This window comes from Pteropus vampyrus, unplaced genomic scaffold (genome assembly GCF_000151845.1).
Source record: "Pteropus vampyrus isolate Shadow unplaced genomic scaffold, Pvam_2.0 Scaffold85, whole genome shotgun sequence".
Classification (NCBI taxonomy): Eukaryota; Metazoa; Chordata; class Mammalia; order Chiroptera; family Pteropodidae; genus Pteropus; species Pteropus vampyrus.
In genome coordinates, this window is record NW_011888866.1 from 5756564 (window position 1) to 5779647 (window position 23084).

The 23084-nt window shown below is 45.3% G+C and overlaps 1 protein-coding gene across 3 annotated transcripts in view; it reads right to left on the reverse strand.

The window, feature by feature from the left end:
- The window catches only part of LIPC (lipase C, hepatic type), a 139392-nt gene that overhangs the window by 13571 nt on the left and 102737 nt on the right, over positions 1–23084 (reverse strand). For 2 of the 3 annotated variants that reach the window (XM_011363423.1, XM_011363424.1), the window contains 5 exons: positions 14999–15183; positions 12036–12218; positions 11356–11473; positions 8883–9116; positions 6837–7082 (listed from right to left, as the gene is read on the reverse strand). In XM_011363423.1, coding sequence (XP_011361725.1) covers positions 6837–7082; positions 8883–9116; positions 11356–11473; positions 12036–12218; positions 14999–15183 — 966 coding nt within the window. The remainder of the gene's footprint in view (positions 1–6836; positions 7083–8882; positions 9117–11355; positions 11474–12035; positions 12219–14998; positions 15184–23084) is intronic. The other variant, XM_011363425.1, reaches the window with a different exon arrangement.

Below are 23084 nucleotides of genomic sequence, written 5' to 3' on the forward strand. Positions count from 1 at the left end.
GACTAAATAAGGACAACAAGCTGGTTAGGCTCTGTTTTCTATACCTACCCTGCTATCCAGTCTGCCTGGCTCTGAACGGCAGGGTGTGACCCCACAGCCTACAGCTCCCAGGCTGCCTTGCCAGATGGTTTCTGGTTGAGACTGACCTTGGGGAGGCACCGGCAAGAGACCAGAGAGAGGTCAGGATGTTTTTTTCTGTGCTCCTTCCCTCTTTGGAGCCTGACCACACAGTAACTGCACCCCATGATTAACTGCTGTCAGTGGCCCCTCCTCCACAACGCCCATTCTCCTGGGCTATTCCCTTCCCTCACTCATTCTGGTCTGTTGTTAGTTTTGGGGTGCATTGATACCCTACATTTGTTTCCTTAATACCACCTGCCCTCTGTAAGGAGCCCCATCTGCTTTCTTCTGCTGACCAAGGCCAGTGGAGTCCTGTTTTCTGCTGAGACCTAGACAGATAGGGTGTCAGTGATCCTGGAGAGTTACAGATAAGGAAGCAAGAGATTTAGAGCAGAGTCCAAGGTCACCTAGATAGTGAGAAGTAGAGCAGAATTTGAACCTAGGTGTCTGTCTGATTCCTAAAGACCCTTCTTCCCACTGTCTGCTGGGGCTCTGGTTCTGCAAGCTGACTCTGCCCTTTGAACCCAAATGACAGACACTCGGCTCCTGAAGAAATGCTGCAGTCAAAACCTGCTCAAATGAAGCCACTAAGATAAAGTACCTGCCGGCTCCCGCCCATGAACATCCATCCTGGGCTATCACTGCTGCAGATTCCTCCCACCTGTCCCCTGAATAGACATTAACCCTTGAGCAGGGATAAATGTTTCCTGTCTCTGCCCTGGAGATGGGCTTTTGTCTTCCTTAGCTCTTAAATCGTGAGTTGGAGGAGATCGATTTCTAGGTCTTAGATGCCATGGTTCCCCAAATCTGGAGGAAGGTGCTTGTGTAAAACCCAGGCCGGCCTGGTTGATCCCAGAGGTCCCTTTAGCTTTCACATCCTCCAAATGAGTATTATCTGTCCCTTTGCAGTGTCTCCCGGGGCGGGACCTGTGCAGGGAGTCAGAACCTCCAAAGATGTGTGAGCCGTGAAGAGCCCGAGTGAGCTCATAAAAGACTGTGGACTATGGAGGAAACAGAGATGAGTGAATCAGGATGCCCTTATGTCTTATCTGCAGAATGCATAGCACGTTGATAGCGCAAGGAATCCCATATTACCTGTCCTAGGAAAGTCAGTTTTTTAGAGAAATCTTGAAATTAATTTTTTTAAACAGGAAAGAGACTTTGAGACTGAGAACTAATTATTTGTTCTTATTTTGAATTTTTCTAAGTGTTTTTCTTAGAAAAATAAAGACAATTTGCTTATTATCCCCCCATCCTCCTTCCAGGATGATGATGCTCTTATAAAGATTAAGGAAAAAAGCGTGACTAATTTTGCTCACTTTACCTTATGACATGTTTAATAAGGATTTTACGAAAATGACTTAGGGAAAATGTTTTTGATCCTGTGACTGCAAACAGGCCAGCACAACACATTCCTCAGTTCAGTCAGGAGAAATTACTTTAGGTCTTAAAGATGAAATGCATGAAATAGTCCATTAACCCTGAATGTGATCAGGCAAACCACCTACAGCAGGGATGTGAGGCCTCTGAAGATTCTCCCCACCGGAGTCCACCCGGGGTTCAGATACCCTAAAAATCCTAGGTTTTAATCTAGTGTGAACCCCACTGGTGCCATTTAAAAAAGAAAAAAAACTTAAATTTATTTTCACAAGGCAGCCGCTGTGAGCATCGGGTTGTGGAATTTATGAAGAGAGAATATTTTTTCTTTTTCTGTTTCTTTTCTTTTTTTGGTCTCATGGAAAAAATGATTTCGAATCATTAGATATTGGCTCTGGGAGATATTATGACTATCATTGCAAACATCAAAGAGGCCTTTTTTCCAGTGTATCGATTTTCTCTTGTGGAGATGGTAGGAATGAGATCTCTTATGTTTCCCTGCAGCACCAAGGGCTCGCTCCTGGATCTGAAACGCCTCTAACTCAAGAGGAAGGCTGAACATCATGGGGTTGAGAGGCTCACAGACGCTATTGTACAGAAGGCCACCACCTGAGGCAGCCGGTGCTGGCAGGGGGGTTTGTTGAATTAACTCAGAGTAGGCTCAAGGGAGGAAGAAGCAGAATGAGTGGTTTTCTTAGCATATGTGTGTGCGCATGTATGTGCTTAGGTTAGTGACCAACCACATTTGGGCTTAACAGTACCAACCCATTTAACTTATGTCTGATGTCACAAGATTGGATGCTTGCCCCTTCTGCTAGGGGTGGAGATGGAGGAATGTGTGTGTGTGTGGGCGGGGGAAGGTAAGAAAAGTGTGTGTGAGTATGTGAGGGGTAAGGAGCGTGTTTATGTGTGTGCGCATGGGTAAGCAGAGGTGTGTGTGAGGGGTAAGGAGTGTTGGGCTGACTGGCGTCCTGCCGCCCACTGTTTGTGCTGTAGGTGCTTCATGTGGGATGGCAATGGGAGCCCTCAATCGAGGAACAGAAGCCCTAGGTTGAAGTCTGACTCTGCCATCTACCACCACATGGTCGTGAACACTTACAGCTTCTCTGCAGCTCAGTTTCCTCATTTTTAAAATGGGTATTAAGAGCTCTCTCACACGGTTGTTGTGACTAAAAGTGCCAGGCTTCTAGAAGATATTAACCCAGTGACACCTGTTCCCTTCTTACATGCTGGAGTGACCAGATATGGTCCTGAGCCCCACCCATAGGTGCCAGTTTTAGTGGTTCACTCCCATGCTCATCCACACATAATTGCTTTGTGCCTCACAATGGTTTTATCACTAGGTCAAGGTCACATGTGTGAATGGCAGCAAAGCCAAATTCTAGACACATCTGATTGCCATCCCAAGCCTGCTCTCCCTCTCTCCTATACTTACTGCTTCTCCTGGAACTCTCCCTGGAAATGAGTGAAAACCTTCCAAAGAAGTAGCTGAGAAAAGCTAAAGATATACAGACTCCTCAAGTCACAGTCTGGCTGGTTATCTCACCAGCCAGAAGAAAAGAGTGTTCTCATCAGCTGGAGCAGCAACAGAAGCAGGTTCCCACCGGCTGGATGAGTCCCAGTGTGCAGGGAGAAAGTGTGGTGTGTGTGTGTGTGTGTGTGTGTGTGTGTGTGTGTGTCAGGGGCGGTGGACTGGCCTTGATCCTACTATCAGGAGGCCCTGTAGAGTGAAAGGAGTAAGGGCCATGGAATCAGAGAGACCCGTGGCCAAATACTGCATTTGCTACTCACAAACAGTATGACTTTGGGAAGATTTAACTTCCATGACTCTCAATTTCTTTATTGAACAGTTAATTAATCCCCACCACCGCCACCCCACCACCTGTCTCTGTCTCTCTCTTTGGGTTGTTGTGAGGATTAAATGATAAATGCGATAATTTGTGCAGCTCATTCAGCATGGCACCTGGTCAGAGTAAGCCCCCATAAGGGCCCCTTTCCTCCCCTCCACCCACTTACCTCATCTGACTGCTACGAGGATTAATTAGATAAGTCCTTGCTAAGCAGAATTTACCCAATACAGATTCATTTCCCTCCCCTCTCTCTTAAAAGACTGGCTCCCAAACTGGTAAAAGTTCCTCCTGAGAGAACGAGGATAGAAGTAGGTGATAAATTGCCTCGTTTCACTCAGTGACTGTTTCCCAATTCTCCTCTGCTACGGCTGTGCTCCCCCAGTGTTTACCGGAGTTCTGGCAGACGATTGTAGAAAATAGATCCTTTGATGGCTTTGTCAACATATCTTGGAGCCAGAGGAATGAGCGCCAAGCTAGTCATCTTCTGTGAAACTACAGCTGGGAGGCGATGTTTATCTTGCCCAGCTAGACCCTGCACTAGAATATATAGTACAATTAGACGTCCTTGAAAAATATGGATTGTGGGTTCTCTGTAACCAGGGTTGAGCAAGTCTATTCTTTTACGAATTGATACGTATTCATCAAATGCTGGAGGTGGCCAGTGAAACAGTCTCCAGGGGCTTAAATCAGAGATGATCATGACCATGATGGGTGGAGAAGGGTACAGTTAGGGTGACCTAGATTAAGGGCTTCATGCTAGCACAGAACTTTCTGTGGTGATGGAGATTCATTTCTGTACTCTCTGATGCAGCAGCCACGTATCTGAGTACTTGAAAGGTAGTTAGTGTGACTGAAGAATCAAATTGTTGATTTTATTTAACTTAAGTAATTAAAATAGCCACACATGGTTAGTGGCTACCACATTGGATGACATCGCATTATACAGACTGCAGCATCTCGTGAGCAGCCACTTCCAGACAAATAGAGTCTCACTCGAGTATAATTCCCGGCCATTCCCAGGGCAGTTTGGTGTGACCACAGGGCTGCTTCTTCTCATCAGTGACCAGATTAGAACTTTGCCCATTACAAGGACGGAGGCAGAACTGGGGAGAATTTGGAGGGCCTCGAGGAGAGGAGGGTGCAGTGCAGGCCACAGCGCATCACTGGAACCTCTGTCAGGGGCTGGAGGTTTACATTCTGTCAGGTTCCAGGCTGTCCTGCCTTTTAGTCCTGCCTCCATATCACCAACCCCATGGGTCCTATTCTCATCTGTTGTCCCTGGAGCAAGATGAGTAATTGGTAATAAAGAGACCTAAGTGTTGTTTCCAAGGGACTCATGGCCTGTCTTCCTGGGACAGTAGTTAGCACGTACCACATGGCAAGGGTTTGGTCTTCACCAAGTCCCCTGAGGTAGGGACTCTGCCTCTGTTGGCTAGGCAAAGAAACGAATGGATAAGAACATTGATTTTGGTAGCCACAGGGCGAGTAATGCTGCCCTGACACGATGCTTTGGTCTCCGTAATAGGAAAGGAGCTCACATGGGCAGCATGGAGTAGCCGGGCACCCAGGGTCCTTGGCAGGGACGAACTCAGCCTGGCTTGTACCTACTGCTCTTTCTTCGCCCTCTTCCTTTCCTGATGCTCGCTTCCCTTCCCCATCTCCAAACCCCCAGCAGATATCCTGGGGCTGGACCGAGCCCCTCACTTCAAATGTACAACACAGCCCTGGAAGGCAAAAAATGACCTTCTTTCTTCCCAGCTGATCTCAAGAAGAAAGAGAACCCCTCATCCTCTCCTCTTTCCCCTCCTTCACCCCACAAACAGACCAGGGGCAGGTTACTGAGATGAAAAAAAAAAAAAAAAAAGATCACTCAACTAGTTGTTTGGAGGTCTGGGTCTAAAGGTTGGCTCTGCCAAGAATTCACTTTGTGGCCCTGGGCATATACTTTTCCCCGTCTGGGCCTCGGTTTCTCCATCTGTGAAACTGGAGAGGTTGAACAGTCTCTCGAAATGCTAACTTTACAGGATTAAAGTAGATCCAGTGAAATGTGATTATCTGAGAAGCTTAATCACTCCAGGCGGCTTTACCACTTAAAAGAGGAGCTGGTTAACCCAAGCGAGAGAGTGTCTAACCCGCGCCTATGGCAGGGGAGCTCTCTTAAGCAGGAGGCCTTCCAAACACCCTCACCTGCTCCCAGATATTACTGGCTCCTCTATCTTTAAGGCACAAAGAGTGAAGGGGACACGCCAGACCCTCAGCGCCCTCACTCCAAGTGCTCTCAGAAGCTATCAGCCACCCATGATGGATTTCTGTCATTCCTGGGCCGTCTTGGCTCACGGAAAGGAAATGTGGCTGGAGAGCAAAAGTTCAGATAAACAAGGAACCCTGCGCCTAAAGAAATAAGTCACCTGGGAGACTGAACTTGGGAGTGTGATAGTCAAAGAAACACCACACTGGGATGCAACCCTCCAGGCTATGGGTAGGTCACTCCACCCCAGGTTTACCCTCCTCCTCTTAAAATGGGGGAGTAACCAGCCCTGCTGACTTTGTTTGGCTGTTGTGGGAGCCACAAGAAATCAATGGCTGCACCTAATGTTTTGCATAAAACGCTGTGCAAATGTGTAGTGCTGGTGACAATGCATTCACCTTCCGCAGATACAAATATTTGCACGGTAATAATCAAACAGCACAACACCGGGCTCCTCCCAGTGCTGGCAAACAGAACACGTGCTATGAAACCCTAAGAAGCTAAATCACTCACGAGCTGTTTTAAGGATTAGGCAGAAATGTTAATGGCAACAGATGTTGCCTTGTTCCCTCCAGGAGGATTTAGGCTTCGGTGGAGTATTTCTCTGCTGGCTTCAGCCCAAGACATGACCACAGGCCTTTTTCTGACCTCCTGTTCAACCCAGAGAGTAGCAGGGGGTTGGTTTCTGCCTGAGGTAAAGGATCTGACTGGGAAACACTGGAAGCTGACCTTCACCTTGAGAAGGCCTCGACGGGACAATGATATGCTGTAAGATCAGCTGATTCAATCTTTAGAGGAAATAGGAGCTGCAAATATAGCCAGGGGGGTTGTTTTGTCATAGGGGTCATGAGCAGAGGTGAAAGCACTGGGTTCCGGCTTGGGTTTGGGGATGACTCCAGGTCCCTGTAACAAGAAGACCTGGGTGGTTGAGGTAACTGTTCCGGGCCTTCTGGGTCATACATTATAGGGGACCATGAAAATGGATGAAGAGAGGCCAACCCAGGGGTAATTCCAGAAAGTATTAAGGCTTCTCTTTTAGCACTTGGCAGCAAGTTGGCCACATTCTTGGGAAAAGAGAGGCTGTGTCAACATTGCTGTCTGGAATCTGTGCAGTTTCAGAAACACTAAAGTAGCAGAACCTGAAGACACTGCAGAGAAAGACTGTAGGGAACTTGTGAACCTTCAGACAGGTGGCTGCATCCTGTCCTTCTGAAGGCTCCAGGCTACCTGTATTCACTCACCTCTGAAGGGGGACTGGGCTCTTGTCACCAGGAAGAGCCTCCTGCTCTTCTTGCTGTGCCACTCCTGGCGGATGTGGTAGCCCAGTGTGTTGCAGTGGCCCTTCTTGCAGCTCAGGCACAGGCCCTGGCTGAAGCTGTTCATGTCGCTGCACAGGTAGGCCGTGCTCTGCATGCTGGTGTGCAGCAAGGAGTCGATGAAGAGGTGCACTGACCGCTCGTGGGAGCATTTTATGGTCTGGGTGATGGCTGGAACACAGGGCAAGAAGGTCATTATCACCCTTTAATCTAAAGTAACTTCAACTCAAAGGATCACCTTGTTTCTCAGTGCAGAGTAGCAGCACGTTAGGAAGGAGGGGTGGGTGCATGTAACGACGGACCAAAACCTACAGAAAGAGCGGACCCATCTCAGTCACTTGGTGTGGAAGCACCCTGCGATCAGTGTGCTATCGTAGGCATTTTAAAAGGAACCCAAGTCACTAAGAAAATAACAAATTATTTCAGAAAGCAGGATCGTGTGATTTTTTTAAGGAATATTTCTTTCTCGGATGGTGAAAAATGCACAAGTGCCTTTACTCATCCACTCCCTGTATCTTCACACAGCTCCTTGAAGCAGCTGTTACAAGTGAGAAAATGGAACTCCAAAGATATTCACTAATTCACTCGAGCTCACCTAGTCTCACCTAGGTGGTTAGGATGACAAAGCAGTTACCAGGTTACCTTCTGTTCAGGTACGGTTGTGAGAACCACCCTAGAATAGGATCACTTTTCAACATAAAGGTAAAGAAAACAGAAAAACCACACCAAATTTGGGCCAACTACATAAACATACTTGGTCATCACCTTGAAGTTTAGCATAAAAGAGCAAATAGCACTCATTGGTCAGAGATTCCTTAACTAGGCAGCTAGTTACCGAACACCATCCTAGAGGCCTGTGTTGAGCTTTGGGAGGATGTAGATCTGGGAGGAGGACTAGATGAACAGTTAGCCAGGAACTATTGGTGACGAGAGGGGCGATGACTCCAGGGAGATGTACAGAAAGATAAGGGGAAGATCTCTCTCGGGGCCTGGGTGGGTGGAAGGCTGGGAGTCCAGCCAAAATGAGATAATGTCGAGTGGGAAGGTCATTCTGATACGGTCATTCCGATACGGGAGAGGTGCAGGTGGTGATGTAATCGCAAGGGAGTGTGTTCTCAGTTTGGTTTTGGATGATTGGGGTGAGAAGGTGGTACGTGGGGGTGGGGTCTCCAGTTGGCTTACAGTGAGTTGGCATGTTTTAATCAAGATGATTTTTTATAATAACGAGAAATTCAGAATGCCTGGGGAAATGTATGGTTTTTGCTGTCATTTGTGTTCTTTAATCCTGTGCGCCTTATAAATGTAGGTGTTAATGTTTTGGTTTTAGGATTTGAGAGAGAAGTGGGATCACAACCCAGATAATGCCACATTCAGTTTTTGCCCCGAGGTAAAACAAGTCACAAGGACATATTCAGAGCTGAATTTCGAATTGGAATTTCAGTACTGTCCTGGAGGCTCAGCTGACTAAACCTCTCAGGGGCAGAAGAATTACTTCCACTCTTGTGTGACCAAGGATCAAGAAGCCATGATCTGTTAAGTGGATCCTCATGTGGCCCAGAACAGTGGAAGCTGCCTGAGTGAGGAAGCTTCTGGAGAAGGAGGAATAATAAGCTCAGGCATCAGGAGTCAACTTTTAGAAAGGCTACTTAGCCCGGGAGAGACTTTGCATGGATGCCCTGGGTGAGGGTTAGAGGTGGGGATTCCTGGTGGTGCCCTTGGCTCCTACTCAGAGCTCGGGCTCCAAGGACCTCTGTCTGATAAGAGGAGGGGGCTGCTGGAGAAACACCAGCCCTTACCCACTTCCACAAGCCCTCTCTCTGGGTGGACTTGGTGACCATACACGTTGCGCCCCCCTCCTTGCCAAACTCTTCCCAGAATCCACAGAGTTGGTAGATTTCACTGGATCCAGAGGCCCATGCAAGTGTGGAGAGTGCAGGCCAGTGCAGGCCAGTGGCTATTCTTTTTCCTCACCATTTAGGCCGTGCTTGGTAATATGTCTGTAGAGCTCCAGGAAGTGGCAGCCAGGCTGGAAGGAGCCCCCATTGGGGTAGAAGTCATAATGTGCTATGGGCTCTTTGATGCCCACACTCAGGCCCATGTGCCCCCGAGTAAAGGTGTGAATGGCATCCACAAAATTGGCATCATCTGGTGAAAGACGGTCACTGGGGGGACTTCCTTCAAATAGAGGGCCCGCAGCATCCAGCCCTAACAGGAAAGCAAGGGCAAGTGTTAGGTGTGAACAAAGGAAGAGGAGGAAAAATGCTTTTTTTTTTTAGCTTTTTGATGTTATTACACATTCATGAGCTAGCAAGAAGAAGAAAATCCTAGGACTTACTCTTTCTCTAGAAAATCTTGCCGTAACCTTTTTGCAGTAAAACCATGATGCTGAAAATTGGACACATGCTGGGTGTTATCTAAGGGGAAAAGAGGTTTGCAGGAACTATCCAGTATTAGAAATAAGGTTACAAGGGAATGCTTGATTTATTTAAGCAAATCAATTTTAAGTACCTCTCAAGCTAGTTTCAAGAGCATCTGTTTGCATACAAAAAACCCACAGTGCTTATTGTAAGTAGTTCTAACCTACTCATCAAAGAAAAGAATTTATTTGCCTGCATGTCGTCAGTAATTTCCCTAAACAAGCTGGCTTTTCTCGTACACTAATGTCATTTCATTGGAATGTCCAGAACAGACTTGGGACATCACTGTTCCCTGGTGAAAATAATGTGAGCAAATAGGACTATTCAAAGCTCTGGTTCTCAGGTGACAGATATGTTTGCATGAGACAAGTGGCAGCTCCTGGCTGATTGTAGTTGGGGAGCACCTATGTACTCAATGTTTTTTTTCTTTCTTCCTTTACCTTCTCTGGAGGATGCTTTGATGTCCCACGTCAGCCCTGGCTTTCAACCCTGTTGGGGGCTAAGGAATTGACAAGGGGCCATGAGAGCACCTGTTACAAATGAAGGATGTCTTGGTGCGATTTATATTCCTTTCTTCATTAGGCTGACTACAAAATGACAACAGAATAATTAGCCATCCTGCTGCCTCTGATGTGTGTGGGCCTAGCTAATAATGCCTAATATGACCCACGACACGAGCCAGAGAGGAGAGGGTCCTGGGCCTGATACCACCTCTGCAATTCTGATTCAGCCTTCTAGCCCTGGAATTTCGATGATGGACCTTAACAGCCTTCTGCGGAAGGCCTGCTCACGCTCAGGCTATTGAGGGTCAAATCATAGGGGTGGGTATACTATTACCGGTCTGTGGATCAGGCCTCCCCAGTCACCGGCAAGATGAAAAAAAAAAAAAAATAAGAACAAGGAAATGAATTCTCATAATGAGAAATTTACTTAATTTAAATGTCTGCCATTATCTCTATCTTTTTCCATCTTAAAATAAATCTCTTCTTTTATGAAGTAATGATAATAGTAGACAGTAGTCACCAAAAATGTTCTTACTTGATAAAATAAAAGGGCATGGCAATGCTATTCATCTTAAACTTTTTTTGAATTATTTTAGACTGTGAAATATTGTCTTAGCCTGACCAGTTTCGAAGGACGAATAGGAGTTTGGTCGGGAGACTAGGGCTCGGTGGATGATGGCAGTAAGATATTCCAGACAAAGAGAATAGTACACACAAAGGCCCATAAGCACAGGAGGCCACAGAGCATTTGTGAAGTGGAGAAAAATCTAGTGTCATGGCAGCCTAGAACTACTGGATGGAAACAGTGGGACAAAAAGCTGAGGAGCTCTAGGGACACTGCACTGAAAAGGTCCGTTGCCTGGACCATTGTAGGAATCAGTGGGTCTTGGGGACTCGGCTGGAGAACCATCTGGTCAGGTGTGTTTTTCCTGCTGTAACTCCAGGGCAGCGTGGGGGATGAGGTTTGTGTCAGGGACCCTTGGGGGAAAGGCCCTGCACGCCTTCAGCTCTTCCTGGATATCTAGGGCCATTCCTAAGATGATGTAAAGCTTGGGATGAGGTGGTTCTGGGTGCAGAGTTCCCTCCCTCAATCCAAATGGGCCCCAGAGTAAGACAGATGTGGAAAATGAGGCACAAACATAGCTGATGTTACAGCAAATTTAGAGCTGTGATTCTTTAACGTGCTCACATTAGACTTTTTAAACTATTGGTTGAAAAATAAACTCTTTCCTGCTAAAAACATGCATAGAAAATCTACCTTTTCAGTCCTTTTTGGCCTGACTAAGAGAGGCATTCATCTGAGGAAAGGCAATAGGCATGGAGGCTGTGATTTCTGAATTATCTTGGAACAGCAGTCTATGACAGCACTCGCGTTTGAAATAGTGCTGCACGTCCTCCCTAGAACACCAGGAAGTGAAGGAAGTGAGGATGTGTTAATTATGAGACCGTCGGACAAGCAGGTCCTTGCTCCGTGCCCCCGTGCAATCATGGAGATTACAGTTGAGGGTTATGAGGCACGGTTACCTGTAATTCTCCCAATCTTGTGCTTTCCGCCGATGTAACTGCCAGCGAATCCTGAGACGTGTGCACCCAGGCTGTACCCAATTAGATGAACATTGCTTCGAGAAAATGGAACAGATTCCTGGAAGACAGCGGTAAGATGGTTGCAGGAGAAGAGCTGCCAGGTAAGAGCCTTTTGTGGGTCCAGCTCGCTCAGGCTCCCACCCTGTTCTTTGCGCCCAATTGCAAATGAAGTGCTTAATTTATACTCCAGACCCAAACTGGTTTCTCACCTTGCAGACTCTGTCCTCTCCCCTTTCAGTCTCAGCGACCTGGGACCCTGCCTGGTGACGCTGCCTCCTGCCTGTCTGTTTTGAACTGTACATGAATGCCCTGTAGAAGCCATCCAGTTCATTCGTGTGGGGTTTGGTTGGTTCACAGGGTGTGTTTAGATCCCTTAGCACATCCAAGGGGGTAAACATAAAAGGAATAGTGGGTGGGATGGGGAAGAAGATGATGATTCTACAAAACAGAGGTGCAAGTGAGGCAGCTGAGAGAGCCTTGGGGCCTGGTCTCCATCCTGGCCGTCTCATTCCTATGAGCTTAGCAGAAGTGGTTCTCCTGTCTGGGTTGCTATTGGAGACCAGCTTAATTCAGTTGGTCTTTGAGGAAGCGTGAGGAAGGGAGATCAGGGCAGGTCTTACCTCCAGCCATCGGAGAAGAGCCGCAACCTCCTGGCCCACAAGGCGGGTATTGCGGACAGCAACGGTGTAGTGATTTTGGGCCAGGGTGATCCAGTTTGCTAGCCCCACATTCACTGGCTGGGCCAGCTGAGACTTCAATGCGGCCACCATCTGCCAGATCCAGTTTTCCAGCAAGCCGTCCACCTGAGGGTGGTCCCACAGTGTAGTCAGCCTCACCAGGAGGGGACGGAGGGAGCACTGCACTAATTTCCTCTTTCTCCCTATTCACCTCTTTTTCTTCTCCAACTCCCTGCTAATGCTGGAGCCTTCTCTCCAGAAGAAAGGGCTTTATAAGGGGGTTCCCAGCCTCAGCACTATTGACATTTGGGGACAGAAGCTTTTTTGTTGTGGGGCCGTTCTGTGTTTTGTAGGATGTTTAGCGGTCTCTCGCCTCCATCCATGGGATGCTGGCAGCAGCATGCCACCCCCTTCCCCACCGCCCAGCCAAGTCGTGAAAACCAAAAATGTCTCCTGACTTTGCCAGATGTTCCCCAGGAGCTACAACTCCCAGCCTCCAACTGAGAACCATTCTCTTAACATTTTCCTATTTTTAGGACTTTCTAATCCTTAAAACAATGGAAAAGTCTGTGAAAATTAGGTACTAAAAACTGACCCCTCCTTTGAGGGCCAGCTCCCACACCAGCTCCTCTGGAAGGCCTGCTCTGCTGCACCTCTGAATCCCACCCCATTGTCTCTCACCCACTGCATTCTGCTTGCCTTAGAGGGACTAGCACTAGGAGACAGAACATACTAAATGCTCAACAAATGTTTATGGGGAATTGGTGCATGTACACGCCTTGTTTGAGAACCAATTTGCAGGGAACTGATGGGTTCACAGAGCAAAGGCATTCGTGCTGTGTCTTAAAGAATAAAGGCCCTCTCTCAGAAGAATAGGGCTGGACAGGTGAATGTGGTGGTGGTGGGGTCCAGGACACCCCAGACATAAGGAAGAGCACGTGAGAGTGTGGTATGTCTGGCAAGAGGAGAAAAGTCATTGAAGTGATTGAAAACTAGACTACAGAAGTGAAGCTGGAAAGCAATGCTGATGACTTGGCATGTCACCTGGGGTAAGGCGCATTCATTTAGTAAATGTTTACCCAGTGCCTTCTATGTGGATGCAGTATCTTCGATTCAAATCCAGACTTTCCCGGTTACTAGCTCAGTCAGTGATCTTGGGCAAGTTATTTAACATTTCTGTGGCCCAGTTTCCTCATCTGGAAAATAGGATAATAATAGTGCCCTCCTTTCAGGATTGTTGTGAAAATGAAATCAGGTAATATACGCAAAGCACTTAGAACAGTGCCTGAAGCATAGTAAACACTCAGTAAATGTCAGTTATTGCAGCTGTTGTTATTGTTTTTTAATTTTTTATTATTTTATTTTTTGCTGTTATTATTATTACTAGTAATAGTAGATGTATTCCAGTCTGGACAGGATTTTGAGGATAAAGAGCTCATTCTGATAAAAAGACCTTAGTAAGAGGACTTCATATTGCATTGGTTAACAAGATATTTACTCAGTCACTAATTCCGTTAACAAGTATTTTTGGAGCACCTAATATATAATGACTAATGTCCCACAGGAGAAGAAGGGAAAAGATACTCTAAGCAGAAAGCACAGTCTGAGCCAAGGCCAAGAGGAGAGAAATCACATGGTATGCAGAAGGAGCCATAAGCACATGGGCGTTGCTGGAGCTTAAAGTGGGAAGTAGGGAGAGTGAGGGGGAGGCTGAGAGAATGAAGATTAAATAGGCTGATGTATAATGTAAAGGGCCTAGATCAAGGGCCCATTTTTCATTCTAGGGTAGAAGAGATGGGGGTTTCAAGAATATTTCCAACTAGATGGCAGGGAAAGTTTTCCGAGTCACGAAATAGATCCCCAAAACTTTAAAGGTTTCATATTGTGAACTAAGCTTCAAACTGTGTGTGGTCTGATAACCAAAGAGTCAGAATTTTCTCTTGGGGACAAGTCCTCATTTAGTTTGACTTCAATTATTGCCCACGGTATTCTTTCTCCCTTTCTTCTATAAGTAATAATATTTTCAGTGTCACTGAAAGGCTACACTTTCTCTAAGAGGCTACATTTCTCAGCCACCTTTCCAACTAGGTATGGATGTAATTAGTAGCATTTCATAGATGCTTCTGGGAAGTTAACCTAAAAAAACACTATTTTATACCAAAAACCTTTGAATTGAACACTTTAAATAGATGAATTGTGTGGTATGTGAATTATATCTCAATAAAGCTGTTTTTGGAAACTTTGCTCTTTGACTCCTTTGTGTACACCCTTTACTACATTGTGCTACCTGGAATAAAGATGTGATGGCTAGTGCTCTAGCTGCCATCTTGGACTATGAGGATGAGGGTCCACATCTAAGGATGGCAGAGTAGTGAGCTGGAAATTAGCTGGGTCCTTGAGGGCTTCATTGACTAAAGTCCTTTAACTAGTTTTGGACTACGTATCTCTGAACTATTATGTGAAATGGAAACAAACTTCTGTCTTATTCGAACCATTGCCAATTGGATTTCTGTTATTTAACCAGCTGAATTTAACCCTGACGGACACAACATTTCATTGTGAGACTGTCTTCTGGCTTCCTCATTCTTCTTGTGAAATATGCAGTGTCACCTGCTTGGACTACAATCTCTATGGACCCTCATTTGCTATGTGACCTCTTTGAGTCACATCTTATCAGCTGAAGCATGGAGATAATTATACTTTCCTCCCCTTGTTTACTCATGGAATCGAGACAATCAATGAAATAATGTGTGGAGAAGCACTTGGAAAATTAGAATGTGCTCTCTAAATATTAGGCATGAAGTCATTATCACTGGCTCCCTATCTTTTTATTAAAATTGAGTACACTAAGGAGAAAAAGAGAAAATGTAAAAACAGAGAGAAAAAGGTGTGTCAGAATTTCCTACCGACCACCCGTGGATTATCATCACCAGAGGCAGAGAGGAGTTGAAGCCGCACTGTTGTAACGTGTCAGGGTGATGGAGCCGAATCTGACAGCCCTGATCATTTTCCCCTTCGAACAGCAGAAATCTGGTCTTTGTGTCCTGAAATGTCTTCTTTGTTTCAACAGCTTGAGAACTTCCAAATGGCTCTGGAATATAAGATTGGGGGATGATGGTTAGCCTGGCATCTGTTCCACTTCTGTCAGCCCTGGGACAACCCAAAGGTTTCGAAGAGCACCAGCCAATGGGGTTCCTGTGAGGTGATAGATATAGTCATGAGCCGCAGCTTAGGGAAATCCAAAAGAACATTTCCAGGAAATGGCCATGTCTTTCCTGGAGAATGGAGAGTGATCTAGGAGGAGCCAACACAGAGGTGGAGAGGGCCAGATCCTCTGTCCTGCTATCTTGCTATCTTGGTGACTATAGGACCAGCCAATCAAGAAGTGGAGTGACTCTAGGACAGCAGAGATATGGGGGAGGCAATTGGGATGGAAGTTCAAAGAAGATAAGAATTTCATCTAAAATCACACTGCTAATAAGTAAGTGGTAGAGTCAGGATTTGAACCAGTGTCTCTGTGACTCCAATCCCCTACATTCCTATGCTAGGGAAACAGTGAATAATGCATCTTAGTTAGATGCATTCTCTCATGTAACTCAATCTGTTCTCACTTGCAGACAGATTATATCACGTAGGCTGACATAGACCAGGTTGGGTTGGGGTGAAGAGGATCGCCAAAGGAGTTGTGGATTCTGCTTGATGGAGAGGTGGCTTTCAGAGAGGACTTTTCTGGGATAGTGATGCTCATGCTGGCTTTGAAGAATGAATGAGGGCTCTTATGTATGTATGGGTAGTGGGTGAGTGGTAGGAGAGAGCAGGGCTTTCCAAACTGAGATAACAACTGAGTATGGGCATGGGACCTTGTGGGCGTAAGGAGACAGGAGTCTGAGCAAAGCTGGGCAACCAGAGAGTGGAGGGCCCTGGGATGTTGAGGAATCTGGACCTTATACTCTAGATCAGGGATCTCCAATCCCTGGGCCGTGGACTGGAACTGGTGGCCTGTGAGGAACCGAGTTGCACAGCAGGAGGTGAGCGGCAAGCGAACCAGCGAAGCTTCATCTGTATTTGCAGCCACTCCCCAGCACTAACATCACCACCTCAGCTCCACCTCTGATCATCAGGGATTAGATTCTCATAGCAGCACCGGTCCCTGGTGCCAAAATGGTTAGGGACTGCTGTTCTAGATGACAGGCTGCTGCCAAAGAGTTTTTTTTAGCAGAAGAGGATAAACGAATATCCATTTGGAATTTTTTAAAAACTATGTGAAGATGGAGTAGGGAGAGAAAGATCGCTTTTAATATTTCACCTTCTTTTGTTAGCCTCTCTTCTGGGGGGACTCATCCTGACCCTGAGCCACTTTGGGGTGGGAGTGGGCTGTTACCCAGCTCTGCAAGGCAACCCAACAGCTATTCAGGCCATGGTGTTGGCCAAAGACACATACCTCTGCTCAGGGGCTGGGTGAAGCCTGACGAGGTGCCATGTTCCCAGGGTTGTGGCACTCCCAGATAGATGATATCTTTTCTGCCAAGATTAGGAATCAGGCCAATCACCCTCCCTTCCAGCAGAAGGTGGGCTTCCCTGTGGCTGAGGGGTATACACAAGCCACTCAAGCATTTTTGGGACAACCTAAAGATTTGTCCCAAACATTTAAATGCATCCCAGTTACTGAGGACCTCAATCACTCTTTCTGAGCATAAAGTCATTCAGGCTTCTCAAATAATAAGTCTTGGGCTCTTGGTTTCAGGGGACAGCAGGACTGAGAGATGATGAACCTACAAAGTGCAAGGGGAGGTATTAATGAAGCCAATTTTCCTACCCAAAGGTTATTAATTTGAAAGGTTATTAATTTTCAGCAAAGGGCAATGATTTTTCACCATGATGACAGAATGAAATGTGTCATATTTTATTAAAAGGAAAGGTGAGCAAGAATCTGAATAACTTCTCTGAGATAATGAAAAAGATTTCTGCTGCCCAGTTTGGCCCTTCCAAGCTTAGGGCCTTCTGAGCTTATCTTTGGCTCCTGGTCCGTGTCCCCCATTTCAGGGTGTACACTGCTCTCCTGTAGTCTAAGTCAGAAGCCGAGGTGTCATCTTGCATTTCTGTACCTGCCTTCTAATCAGTCTACAGCTGCAGGTTCTCAAATATTCCTCGACTCCAGTGCCCTAGTCCAAGTGCTTGGTTTGTTGCCACACCTCTGTTCGGTCTCGTCATCCTCCCACATGCTGTTGTTCAAAGAATCTTTCTAGAACAGAAGTGACTACTAGACTTGTTAGTGACTTTAAGCTTCTTGGTATTGCAGCCAAGGCTACCACCCTGATCCTCCAACTCCTTACCTCTCTACGTCCTCCCGCTACCCCAGACTGCCAACAGTTCCCCCAGACGCCTTTTCACAGCCCCTGCATCTTTGCACTCTTCGTTCTCCATCTCTGCTGCTCCCTAGTGAACTCTGGTCCATCCATTAAAAGGGAACTCAGACATCGGCCCCTCCAGGAAGCCTTCTCGTCTATCCAGAGATAGTTACTTCCTTTTGCTGCCAGTTCTGTACTGGGTCCCTGATCCTAATGTCCTTGTCTTGTGCTTTGGTAACTTATTTTTTTCAGGCATGTAGTGTTTCCTCCACCAGTCTGTGAACTTACAGAGGGCAGGGCTAGCAGGTGTTTAATAAATGCTTCGTGCACGATGTGGTATCTGTGGGATCCAGGTCTCAGATCAAAGGCTAACGCGTTTGTCAGCTATTTATACATTGGAGCTAAATGTAACTAATTTTCTTTTATTCGGTGGCGGAATAGCTACATATTCCTTCACTTCAGGATAGCTGACTGGAATGCTAAGATGACTATATGAAAATAAAATGAGGATAGAAATAATACCTATCCTATGAAGTTGTTACAAGGATTAAATAAGACGATATCTGCGAAGAGATCAGAACAGTACCTGGCACATCATGAGCACCTGGAGAGCTGTGTTGTTAACATAAGTACAGCTGTTCCCCAGCGCTAGCACCACCACCTCAGCTCCACCTCAGATTACCAGGCATTAGAGTCTCATAGAAGCCAGTATCTTGCATTTTTGATCTGTGAGATCCTTTCTGTGAAAATGTATCCCAGATGCCCTCACAGGACCAATTTTGTCTTATGTGTATGTACTCTAGATTTAGCTGGGAGAATAAGTTTTGGTCCCTGTGCCTGGGGCTTCAAGGCTGTTCAGGAGAGTCTTACAGAAAAAGAGTTGTCAGATGGAAAGGCCCGTGAACAACTGAACCAAACTGTGTTCTACTTTTTCTTCCTGGAGGCATGGCTTACTTTTAGCATGCATATGAGAGAGGAAGTTGTGTATGTAAATTCAGGTATTCATTCATTTCCTCAACAAATACTTATTAAGCATATATTATTATATTGTGCTCTGCCTTGGGCCTAGGTTAGGTATAGTTGGAGGCAAATAGGGCATGCCCTCTCTTTTTTAGGAGTTCCCAGGGCAGCAGGAGAGGTAAGCATGAGAACTAGCCACTGCGTATAGCTTCTGTGAGTGCTACAGTGGAGGGATGCCCTGAGCAGGGGCTTTAGAGAAGATGCCAAGAGAAGATGAGTCTAGATACTATCAGTGGAGTCTAGAAGAATGAAAGATTCTTTAGGAGCTCATATGTAGGAGAAATTGTTGAAGAAAGTGAGGCTCTGGTGCTTGAAAAAATAAGATTTCACGGAGGACCTGGATGTTGAAGGGCTGCTATAGGGAAGTAGGCCAAGAATTCTTTTGTGTGACTCCAGCAGGTAGGAACAGAATCAATGGATGGGTATGACATGGAAAAAATTCTTGACTTTAAGTGGGTCACAAAAATATGTGGTAGAGGAAATAGGGACAAAGAGAAAATAAAGGCAGTAAAACAACAAAGACAGAAATGTGAACAGATTAGTACCCACCCTAACATGTACACTATGTGATCCCATAAGGCTGCTGGAGATGGGCTATAGATTTTGTTCTGAGCTTCCGATTGGCCAAATCGAAAAAGGAAACAAGAGCAGTCAGAGGATTCATGGGGTTTACTTGATTGCACTTTCTTTGTCTTGAAGCCTGAGATAGTTTTTTTATGGGTTATTGTAAAAAGAGGTCACTGGGTAAGAAAGTGGCCATTGTCTTGAATATAATCCCTACATAGTAGCGAGCTTTATGTGGTTGACTCAGAGTGGTCCGAAATCCTTAATGGAAGCAGTGGCCACAAGCGCCAAACAGCATTTAAGTACAGAGAGTCTCTGCGAGGCTCTTCACTATAATTTAGCAGCAGTCCCATGGATGAGGGAGGCAGGGGCCACTTCAGGCCACATTTTGGGTGTGAAGAGTAGAGCCCGAGTTTATGAGCCTCCATGACAGTCTGACTGTCCTCTTCACAGAACACATAGAATACTGGAACATCCTCAGCTGAGTCATGGCTTCAAGGACTCACTGCTGTCGCCCGCACCCATACCTTTACTGAAACCTCTCTCCCAGGTGTTAGCCCTGCACAGAGCCAGCTCGACTGGGCATCTCTATCTGGGGAAACTTTTGGCACTGCAAACCCAGTGAGGCCAAAATGGATTGTTTTCTTTCCTCCCAATCCATTCTTCTTCCTTCTTTCTGCATTTCCTATTGTGGTTTGTAACACCATCATTTGTCCATGCTGTTTTTCAAGCTAGAAAGCTTGGAGCTGTCCTTGAATGCCCTCTCTGTCCCCTTGGTAACCCACTAGGATCATCAAATATTGAGGACTCAGACTTGGGATTATCTTCTCTGCTCCCTGCTGCTGGCCTAGTCTAGGACCTCATCCTTTTTTTTTTTAGTTGTGGTATTGTAATAGACTGTTAACTGTTTTATATTTTATTTGTAGAATTAATACATACTAATTAATATATACATACAATCTGAAAAATGCTGATGTGAATAAAGAATCTCACTATGCAGGAAAAACCCACAAGCAATATTTGGAGTGTTTACTTCCAATCTTATGGCAATATGGGTATTTATTTGGAGTGTCTATAATTGAGATCATATTATGTGAATGATTTTGTGTCCTTCTTCACCTGTCATGATAATTTCTTATAGCATTAAAATTCTTCAGAAACATGCTTTTGAAAAGTGGCGTAAGTTGCTTACTTATTCCATTATTTTTGGACATTTAGGTTGTTTCCAGGTTTTTTTTTTTTTTCAGTTACTAACAATGCTCTGATGACCATCTTTATACATAAAGTTTTTATCTGAATCTATGAATATTTTCTTAGTATAGATTCCCAAAAGTATAGATTTCCATTCGATCATGGATGTGATCTTATTTATATCTCTTTTTACCTAGATATCCAAATTGATTTTCAGCACTTTTCAAGCTAATATTTATTGAGTGCTTACTCTGTGCTGGGCACTTTCCCGACAGTCTTATTTGTATTAACTCATTTAAACCTCACAACTACTCTGTGAGTCAGCTAAGGATTCCATTATGAGTGAGGAAATTTGTTCCAATTGTATACAGTAGGATCAGCTCCTTCTCCAGGCATGTTTTCTGAAATTGTCATTTTCTCATGTCTTTAGAAGAGATAAAGACACAGCAGTGATAAGAATCTGGGGATGAGGCAGTGGTTTCGAGAGAGAATATTTACTAAGATAAGTGGTCAAATCCTTTGTGAGAGTCAGCCCCTGTCATTTGGAAAGTGAATTGATGAGCTGAGGAGGCCTGGGCTTCCCTCTGCATGGCAGCAAGATCCTGAGGCAGTAAAGTTTTCTCAAAATTAGTCAGAAGAAGTCAGGTGCAGCCATTACAATTCTAATATTAGGTTCCTTGCAGTAATGATTTCTCTAGTCTTAAGGCAGCCCTTAGGTTTGAGGGTTCCTAATATTTCATACAAGAACAAATTATTTCATTTTCTTTTGGGTAAGGACATCATTATGTGAGTGACTGCAGGCAATGAGCTGGCATAGAAGAGAATCAAGGATTCTGCAGGAATCAGGACCTGTCTTCTTCCCATGAGGCCTGGGCTGGATGCTCCTATTAGTTCAATGTTTGTTGAGCGCCTCCCATGTATTGGCCGGAGCTGAGGACACGAGTGCATAGACAGCAGCTGCAAGTATTAATATGCCCCTCGCAGACTTGTTAGTGAAATATCTTCACATTCATGATGTAAATTGCTAACACAAAATGTGCGTGTGTGTGTGTGTGTGTGCGCGTGTGCACGTGTGATTTCCCTTTGTTAGCCTGAACTACTGAAAATATTCCCAGACCTGGGACAAATGTGAGGAGTCCTCTGGAAGTCCATAATTTCATGATTACCCTTTAGGCCATGTCCTCTGCTCAGGATGGAACAAACCTATGAGATGAATGTTGCCATAGCTCTGACCCTGGCTGCTGTGTCAGGCCCGTGATTTGTACATGGGCAACATCGACTTCAGAATTTCTAGGACTACTCATTCATTCATTCTTCTTCCTACCAACACTTCCTGTGTTCCTACTCTGTGCCAGGCATTTTTCCACAAATGAAACTTGCCTTCAGCTAAATTGTTTCTGGAGCAAGTATCAGGTTTTCTTCCTTATTCTTTAAAAAAGTGTATTTGGTGCAAAAAAAGCAAAGTAGCAGCAGAAAACAAAACGTTTAAAAATATACTTGCATTCTCTTCATCTTAATGGGTTGACTTTTTATTTTCTTGTGTTTCATTTCTGTAACCAGAAGAAAATATATTTTTCATGTGACTGTACAAATATAACTGCTTTTTGCTTTTTTTATTTTACATTATATAATAAACATCTCTCCCTATTCCTACAGTGTTCATACTCATCATTTTTAAAAGCTGAGTAATATTCCACTAAGGGACCGTTTTGTAATTTATGTATCCATTTCCCCCTCTGGGACAAGCAGTATATTTCCAATTTTTCACCTTCATAAGTAGAGCTGCAGTGAACTTCAGGCAGCAAGCTTTTCCTTTCAGAGAATTATTTCCACTGGGATAAATTACCTGGTATAGAATTACTTGGTTAAATGGTGAGATTGGGGGGGCCCCAAAAGGGGAGGGGTAACAACCCCGCCTTAAAAGCAACAAGCCCCGGGGTCAAAATCCAAGGAAAACCAACGAACAAAACCCAGGGGCACCAAGCCCCAGGGGCCCAAAAGAAGGAACCGGGGGGAAGAAAAGCCCCCCCCTCAAAAAACAAAGTCCTAAAGGGAAAACGCAAAAACCAAAAGGCAAAAAGGGAAAGGGGGGGAAGGGGGGAAAGAAATAAAAAAGGAAAAAAATAATAATAAATGGTGAGGTTGTTTTCCTGACATGGGAGGTGAAGCAATCTTGGAAGTGAAGCAGTCTTACAAATAAGTCCTTCATGGGGTGTCAGCCACAATTATTACCAATCCAGAGAACCCATAATACCCAAAAGTTCTCATTAAAAGTGATAATGGGGTGTTGGGAGCAGGTGGAAATGGTAAGGCAGGTTGAAGAGCTCCTTATGTGGCTACCACTTACTTTTTGCTAGTAACTCAGAATTTCTTATTTTATTCATTCTTCACAATATCCCTACAAGGAGGTTATCTCAAAAGGAAACTGGGTCTCAGAGAGGGTAAGTGTCTTGACCATGGTCACAAGAAGTAGTTGAATTGTGAGTCTCATGCCAAGAGGGGCTCCTTTGCAGTCCAGGGAGTTGACGTCACTGGGACAGACCCATAAACCTCCTTTACCAGGCCTTCAGCACCCCACAGGAGGCTGCCTAACCATCAGGTCATTGAAATCAGTCTTTTCACAATTGCACTCCAATGGACTAGAGTGTGGCTGTGTTGAATTGCATTTATGTGGCGACTTAGAAGAGAACTCAGAGTCTGAAGTGGAGGCATATCACATGCAGCAGGCAGCTGAACACGTTCTTGTTAGGTCTGTTGCATCTGCTTGAAGAGACAATGTGACTTTAAAAGCTCAGAACTATTTCACTCATATTTAGCTATTGGTGAACTATGTGCGATTGTGTATTGGCAGATCTCCATGAGGTCCTAG